Here is an 8,658-nt window from a genome sequence, read left to right as displayed (position 1 = left end):
CCGGGAGGGCGGGACACTGGGGGGGGGGGACAGCGGGTTCGGCCGATCCCCTTCACCACGCATGCACACACGACAATCACCCTCTCTCTGTGAGCGAGGGGGGGCTAAATCTGTTAGTCTATACAACACAGTCACGGAATAAGCGCTGTCAAACTGATCCGTCAAGTGTGTGTGTGTGTGTGTACTTGTGTGAGAGTGATGATGGGCAAGAGCAGGAGGGAACGCAGCTTAAAACAGCATGCTCTGCCGTCTGTTCTTGCTGTTGCCTGTGAGGAGAGAGACAGAAGGATGAGAGTGAAAAGGAGGAGAGAACAAGGTGTACAAGGTTACAAAATTATTTTAAAATATATTTTATAAAGAACAATTTAAAATATTCGGTTAAGAAATATATTATTCGTTTTATATAGAGGTGAGAACATGGTGTACAAGCTGACAAAATAATGCAATTTTTTTATTTATATTACATTAAATTTTATTTATAAATATTTAATTATATAAAACTATATTTAGTATTTTGTATAACTAATCTATTAATAGATAACAGAACAAGGGGTAAGAGGTTACAAAATAATGCAAAAAATGTAATCTAATTAAAAATATTTTATTTACTGTTATAATGTATAAAATATATTTTAGGATATATATTTATTTTGTTAAAAAAAAAAATAAATGTAATCACATATTTCATTTCAAATATATATTTAGTTATAAATATTTATCAGTTATTAGAAGCGAGAACAAGGTGTGCATGTAGTCTATATTAATAGATAAGATAAAAATAATTAAATTTAAAATAATTTAAAATGTTATAATGTATAAAATATATTTTAGGATATATATTTATTTTTGTTATAAATGTAAATAATAAATGCAATAAAATATTTATTCATAAAATATATTCATTATATATAATTTATTTAAAGAAATATAAATAGTATAAATATTTAAAACATATTTAAATTTTTTTAAATAATTTTGAGAGAAAATAAGAGACTTATTGAGAGAATTTTGAGACTTATTTTACATAATATTTATTTCTTAATTAATTCTTTAAAAATAGACAATTTTCTAAATACTGTCACATTAATCAACCTTTTCAACAGCTATAGGTCTGTATAAAGATTGCCCCCTAGTGTCTGTTCCAAGAACTACTGAAGCTGACCCATACTGACTGACTACTATATGAGCATCTGAATATGAATACAGATCACATATCAAACAAACACACACCTGTCTCTGGGTACGAGGAGTTCCTGTAACCGGGGTCCCTCTGAAGCTGCACTTCCTTCAGTGTAAATATGGATATGTCTGCAGAAGCACAGCACATCATGAGATTGAGGACATATGAGCGATTATGTGATGTGTGTGTGTGTGTGTGTGTGTGTGTGTGTATAAAGACACTCACTCTCTGACAGTGTGTTCACACGCATGCCCAGACTCTTGAAGTAGGAGTGTTTCATTGATTCATCTGCAGAGATCCTCTTCTTGGATTCATACTATGGAGAAAAAATAAAAAATAAAGGATGAAATCTTTGTGAGATTGATAAGGGGTAGTTTAATTTATCATGATGCTTTTAAAGGGTTAATGGAAAATAAAAGTGTTCAAGATGAAGTAATGGAAAATCATTTATAATCTTATAATTGTTTGTGTGTATTTAATGCAATCCATTGTTCTGGCACATTCTTACCCTTAGAAAGGACAATAACAGCTCTATTCCTTCAGTATCCAACCTGTAGATGGGAAGGGAGGGAGGGAGAGAGATGTGACCATCGGCAGGTTGACAAATTAGACTGGCAAACGTAAGGAAGGAAGCAAACGGCCTCAGAAATTCCACGGGATATCCTGCTTTACTGGCACGTACATGGCTTTCTAACACACACCAGAACACACACACATGCTTTCCCACAGCAGCATCCGTGCACACACACACACACACACACACACAGGCTTTGAGGTCATGGTCATTTGCTCTGTGTGGCAAGACAAACACACGGAAGCCACCGCAAAATCACAGAGCAAACAAGCTCATAACAAACACACTGTATGAAACAGCAAAGCAGCACCTGCACAGACACACAGACACGAGTGCAGGTACCTGGGTGCATGATTGATGAAGGGCTGAGGCTTGTATTTGGGGAAGTTGTAGGATTTGAACTCTTCGATGGACGAGATGCCGGGCCAGTTGTCCTCTGTAGGTGTACCTGTTTCACACAAAGCCAAAACATCCATTAAACACTTTACTTTAGAGCCTGTCTTCATTTAGCACATAGCTAACACTTTCTAAACAGAGCTGATATTTATGTTTATGCTATGAACTGATATTGTGTCCAATTTTATAAATACAAAATGTTTTTTTAAGTATCCACAATATCGATTAAAGAGCATTGTTAAAATATGATTTAAATTCATGCATTTAGCAGATGCCTTTATTTAAAGCAACTTGCACTGCATTCAATGTATTTTTTTTAATCAGTTCATGCTTTCCCTGGGAATCAAAACCATGACCTTGGCACTGCTAGAACCATGTGGTACTGTTTGAGCTACAGTTAAAAAATATATAGTTTGAATATAGCTTAAAAAATAGTTTAAAACCTCCTGTCCAGGTCTTTTTTCAGAGAGTTTAAAATAGTTCAAACATAGTTAATAATAAATAGTATTTTAGTATATTAAAAACTATTTTAATAATAATACTAAAATAGTTTAAAACCTCCTTTCCAGGTTCTTTTCCACACTCCAGGATGCACAGTTAAACACATCAGGTGAGTGTCAGCCAGACAGGATTTCAGCTGAACTGTGGTAACCTACTGTACCATGTGATCTCACAGTTTCCATGCAAAAGCGTGTGTTTGTGTGTGTGTGTGTGGACAGCAATCATGGCAGCTCAGATGGTTGCAGTTTGTTTTTTAAAGCAGGTGAGAAGCACTTCTGAGTCTGAACACCATGACACGTCTGGTCTGAGTGTGTGTGTGTGTGTGTGTGTGTGTGTGTGTATTTGTGTTTAATGTCGTAATGTCTGGAGTTGAAGTGTGCATTTCATCATGCAGGCTCTGAATTGAATCATTTAGTTGGAGAGCTGGGTGTGAGCATGTGGGTGTGTGTGTGGGTGTGTGTGTGTGTTTGCTCACCCAGTAATCTGAAGATTAGATGCAGCTCATCTTCAACGGTGGATCCTGGGAACAGCGGCCGACCTGCAGCCATTTCATAAAATATACATCCAACACCCCTGAGACAGAGAGAGGATAAGACAGAGCATACAGGAGAGGACTGAATGTAAATGATGAATGTAAATAAACAGCGACAGACACACTCACCACATATCGATCTGTGTGGAGTACTCCGAGGATCCCAGTAGTACATCAGGAGGTCTGTACCATAAGGTCACCACCTCATTAGAGTAAGTCTTAGTGGGAACAGACTTGGCTCGTGCCAGACCTACAAACACACACAAACAAAAAACTTAAAATATAAATTATATATATTGAATAAATCATATACATTTTTATGTGCAGCAAAAAATAAATGAATAATATATTTTTAATGAAAAAGAAATTACATACAATATAAAATAAAATGTATATTTTGAATATAAAATATTATAATATTAAAATAAAGTATATAAAATATATATTAAAATTTGTATGCATTTGAATTACACTTACTGTTTATATGTAGAATAAAATCAAAGTAAATTAATTTGTAAATTAATAAATTCATAATACAATGTATTTGTATTGTAAAATAAATTACATCAAATAAAATTTATATTTTAAATATATAAATATCATAATATTAAAATATAACTTTTTATATATGTATTTTTAAATTATATTCATATTGAAATGTATAATAGTTAGTTTATACTTTTCTAATTGATGAAAATTAATGAATTATATGAACTAATGAAACAAAGTACATAATATATACATTTGTAAATACATAAACGCATAATATATTATAATATATTTTTAATGAAAACTTAGTTAAATATATAAAATTAAATAAAAAATATATACAAGTATATAAATATAATATAAAAATATGTATAACAAATTGCAAAATGCAGTTAGTATAATATACATTTCTAACTGATGAAAAATGAAGTACATGCTATATAAAATATATTACACTACATATTTTATCATTTATTTGACAGCATAGTGTTAAACATACCAAAGTCGGCCAGTTTGAGTTCACCCCTTTCATTGATGAGCAGGTTCTGCGGTTTCAGGTCCCGGTGCAGAACCTTTCGTTTGTGGCAGTACGCCAGTCCTCTCAAGATCTGGAACAGGAAAATCTACAACCACACGTGGACTACAGGTTAGAAGACCAGAAACAGAATGTTTCATGTGTTGCATTGCACTGATAACAACAAACCAACCGTTCATGTTTTCTTAAATCCATCTGGTGCAAAACAAACAGATATGGGACAGACCTTAACGTTGTGCATGCTCATGATGTTTCCACAATCATCCATGTACTGCTTCAGATCCTTATCCTGCAGGAAGCCATCAGAGAACAAATAAATAAATGGAGTGAGCAAATGAAACAGAATGACACACAGAGGAGCAGTATGGGACGTTCACTCACCAGGTACTCAAAAACCAGAGTGAGGGATGTGTCCGTGTGGACAATATCATGAAGCGTGACGATGTTGGCGTGCTTTAAATCCTTCAATAATGACACTGAAAGAGAGAAAACGGCAGGATCGATCAGGGCAATATCAACATCAGTGTCTCGGCATCCAAAGGGGCTTTAAGGAGAGATGAAGAGAATGAGACACAGAGAGAGAGATTCCTCACCCTCTCTAATCGCTGTGCATGGAGCGCCCTCCTCGTGCTCCAACCGGATCTCTTTCAGAGCTACCAGGTTATCCGTCAGTTTGCTCCGCCCCTTGAAAACGGTGGCATACGTCCCCTACAATACAGTTACAGTAATGATTAGATTTCAGAATGCAAGTGTTTTGGTTCTCAGAAAATGTTTACGCTTCATCAAGGCTTTTTGTCGAAGTTATACACTAGGGATGTAGTTAACGGATTAATCCTTTACTGACAAGTATCAATCAATGTTATTGGTTTAAAAAAATATAAGAAATAAAAACCAAAATAAAGTAAAATGAATGAATTAATAAATATTACTTCCCTACTGTATAAAAAAAAGAAATATAAAATATCTTATGTACAGTAATTTCCTGAAATTTGTTAACCAATGCTATCAGTTAAATAAATAAATACATTTTAAAGTTTAATAAAAAATTAAATGTTAACAAATAGTCCTTATCTTACGTACAGTCACACAAGTTTTACACTAGGGATGTATTCAATGGATTTATTAATTACTTTAAAAAGTATTAAGCAATGTTATTGGTTTAAATGTTTTTTAAAAAAGTAAAAAAAAAAACACTGTTGTATCATCCACCGAACTATTAATTACTTAGTGCACTTTTAAATGCACTTTTCTGACCGGGCAAAGTAATGATGGAAGGTCAGAACTAGACTCATTGTACCTCTCCCAACTTGTCCAGTTTGATGTAGGTCTCCAGTTTCCCAAAGCCAATTTCTGACTATAAAAAGAGAAAAGGAGAGAGAATGCTTCATTAATGCGATCTGGTTAATGCTGAACAGGCCTGCATGTGTTCAACAGACCTTATCAGTGAGAAACATGTGTCTGGAGTGTTGCTCGCTGTCTCTGATATCAGCAGCCAAAATCATTTCTCAGACAAAGCCATTAATCACACGCACAGTATTCAGACTCCCATGGGCACCAGAATGCCAACATAAACCCCCTCTCCTTTACACACATTGAGGGTTGGAGGTGGGGACGACATAGATGGATGACAGCTAAGAACAATGGATGCCAAGAAACTCAGAGGCAAAAGCAGGGGGCTTTTCACATGCATGTATGTGGCCAACAGACAAAGAACATGGTATGTGTCTTTCTGCTCAACTGAGAGTACCACACAATGTTTGTAGCGACACACTGGGTTTCTCATCCATGGGCCGGGTTTATCTGCAGCAGTCCATGTTGTTTTGAAAAGCTTGCTGTGGACTGTGTACTCATTAACTAGAGCTGAATATTCTGCAGACGTAATATTTTACTCTTAAACAGCTCACCCTAAAAATGTCCTTTAGTCACCATCATGTCAATCCAAACCCCTTTGACTTTCTTTCATCCACGGAGCACAAAAGAACTGTCTTTTGCATTCAATAAAGTATGTACCATAAGTTTTGAACCTTCAAAAAAGCACTTTAAAAGTTGTCCATTCGGCTTGTGCATTATATTATATTTCTATAAGTCTCATAAAGGCATATGATAGTTTTGTGTGAGTTATTCTATGTGCTTCTCAAATCGCATTAGATTAGATCACATTTTGTAACCAATCGTGGCCCACAAAGTTATTGCACAGCTTCAGAACACTCATAATATAGTGCAAAAGCCGTACGGACAAATTTTGGAAATTTGTGAGAATTGCAAATTTTTTTTTTTTTGTGGAAAACTTATTTTTATATCTTTTATTGGATATAATCATTATATTTTTTAATAGATTTTTTATATATATATATCTTCAAATTTTGTGGTGAAATAGGACCTGGATTACCAATGTATTAGCAACACAGAATAGCACAAATAATTGTGTTTTTTAGGAGTTTGACCGATCCTGGTTATTGTATGATTTCATTGCGTTGATGACTAAAAACATCTTAGACATGCACAAAAAAATTATTTGGTACAACATGAGGGTGATTAAATGCTGACAGAATTTTCATTTTCAGATGAACTGTCCCTTTAAATGGATGTAAAACACACTATATTATGCATTTCACAGACAGCACTTGATTTTAAAATACAGCACTTGATTTAAAATTATGGTTTAAAAGTTTGTGGTCAGTAATTTTTTATGTTTTTGAGAGAAGTCTCTTTCCTGACCAAGGCTGCATTTATTTGATCAAAAATACAGTAAAGCAGTAATATTGCGAAATATTATTAAAATGTAAATATTTTCTATTTGAATATATTTTACAATTGTATTAATTTTTGTTAAGTCGAAGCTGAATTTTCAGCATGATTACTCCAGTCTTCAGTGTCACATGATCTTTCAGAAATCATTCACATATGCTGATTTGCTGCTCAGGAAATATTTCTGTTTATCAATGTTGAAATCAGTAGTGCTGGGTAATATTTTTATAGAAACTATTCATCTTTGATTAATAAAAGTTAAAAAGAACAGCATTTATTGGAAACAGAAATCTTTTGTAACAGTATAAATGTCTTTCCTGTCACTTTTGATCAATTTAATGCATATTTTGCAAATTAAAAGTATTATTACTGACTGCATACTTTTGAACGATAATGTACATTTATCTTTCTCATTGTTAAAACCAAATTCTCTCAGCATGACAATGGCTTGCTGTTTGACAGCCATGTCATAGGTTTAACCCTGCCAGATTAAATCATTTACATAAACCTTACTGTTTCAACACAATGTGGGATTTATTCACCTTGGACACCATGATCCCACAGCCATTCATGCCAGAAGAGAAACTTAATGTTGAGTCGTGTTGCTATGCAGCATGGTTGCTAGGTAGATATCCCATCATGCTCAAATGAGATGCACGGTATATTATGAAACGTGATTTATTTGTGTCTGAGATAAAATGCTACTTCAACGAGGAGGTGCGTCATGTTTATGTGGTTTATAGAAAGTATGAGACAAATATGACGGCATTAGAAGGTATTCGAAATTAAACCACGTTTAATGTCGTTAAACCTTTGATAAAGATGATGAAGGGTTGATTCACGCAAACTCACCAGCGAGGCTCTACGTGACCGTCGGCTGAGGGGTTGGTCAAACGGCGGGCTGCTCAGCTGCAGCTTTTCCAGGTAGCCGTCAGGAATCCGGATATCAGCAGGCAAAGACAAGCGTTTATTCAGGTCCTGAGAATCAAATCACACACACATAAGCAAACAAGTCAGTCGCAAAGGACAAAATAAGCTCAGTTCTTATCAAAGTAGGAATCAGATTAATAACTGACGCTTGGTGACTTCATTTGGTATGCGTGTCTCGTCTGAGAGAAATGTGTGTGTGCTTGTTTTAAATAAGAAGCATGACTTCATAAAGCCATTCTCAAACCAAAGCATTAGCATCTTCCATAAATAACCCTCCATCACACTTTGAATCTCCTCTATTTACATTTCTCTTTTGCATGGCTTTTTTTCTCCACACACAGGCTACTTTTAAAGCAGCGTGCAGCATGAACCATGAAATAATCTCATTAGTCCAATACTTGTGTACAAGTAGAGGTTGAAAGAGGAGTGAATAATTTCACACTAAAATCAAAAGAAAAAACTATGACATTTTGCATCATGACATTTTTAATAACATTAAAATTAGCACATTAATCTTAAATTAAGCACATTTACCCCCACAATTCTCATTACTTTAATGCAAAATAAAACAATTTGTGCTACAATTTAAAGTGTTTAGACAAGACGATTTTTTTTATAACTGTCACAGTAATGAGAATCAGTGAATTTTTAGAATAATGAAAATTACAAAATAAAACATCCAGATGCATGACAGAGTATTGAGGAGGAAATAACAATTAAAAAAAAAATAATAATAATAAAAAATAAATAAATAAATAAATAACAATGATAAA

At 34.2% G+C, this 8,658-nt stretch overlaps 1 protein-coding gene across 3 annotated transcripts in view; it reads right to left on the bottom strand.

The window, feature by feature from the left end:
• Window positions 1-180: 180 nt before the first annotated feature.
• LOC107656329 (cyclin-dependent kinase 17-like) overlaps window positions 181-8,658 on the bottom strand; it is a 73,683-nt gene continuing 65,205 nt past the window's right edge. For all 3 annotated transcript variants that reach the window (XM_016444125.1, XM_016444124.1, XM_016444123.1), the window contains exons 5-17: window positions 7,808-7,933; window positions 5,505-5,561; window positions 4,801-4,915; window positions 4,589-4,683; window positions 4,434-4,496; window positions 4,172-4,295; window positions 3,313-3,433; window positions 3,127-3,224; window positions 2,097-2,202; window positions 1,689-1,731; window positions 1,406-1,496; window positions 1,231-1,308; window positions 181-266 (exon numbers count right to left, since the gene is read on the bottom strand). In XM_016444125.1, the coding sequence (XP_016299611.1) occupies window positions 229-266; window positions 1,231-1,308; window positions 1,406-1,496; window positions 1,689-1,731; window positions 2,097-2,202; window positions 3,127-3,224; window positions 3,313-3,433; window positions 4,172-4,295; window positions 4,434-4,496; window positions 4,589-4,683; window positions 4,801-4,915; window positions 5,505-5,561; window positions 7,808-7,933 (1,155 nt within the window). In that variant the 3' untranslated portion in view covers window positions 181-228. The remainder of the gene's footprint in view (window positions 267-1,230; window positions 1,309-1,405; window positions 1,497-1,688; window positions 1,732-2,096; window positions 2,203-3,126; window positions 3,225-3,312; window positions 3,434-4,171; window positions 4,296-4,433; window positions 4,497-4,588; window positions 4,684-4,800; window positions 4,916-5,504; window positions 5,562-7,807; window positions 7,934-8,658) is intronic.

The sequence above is a fragment of the Sinocyclocheilus anshuiensis genome, unplaced genomic scaffold (assembly GCF_001515605.1).
Source record: "Sinocyclocheilus anshuiensis isolate Anshui unplaced genomic scaffold, SAMN03320099.WGS_v1.1 scaffold183, whole genome shotgun sequence".
In the NCBI taxonomy this organism is placed as follows: Eukaryota; Metazoa; Chordata; class Actinopteri; order Cypriniformes; family Cyprinidae; genus Sinocyclocheilus; species Sinocyclocheilus anshuiensis.
Note: the sequence above shows the minus strand (reverse complement) of the source record. Positions and strands in the feature narration are given on the sequence as shown.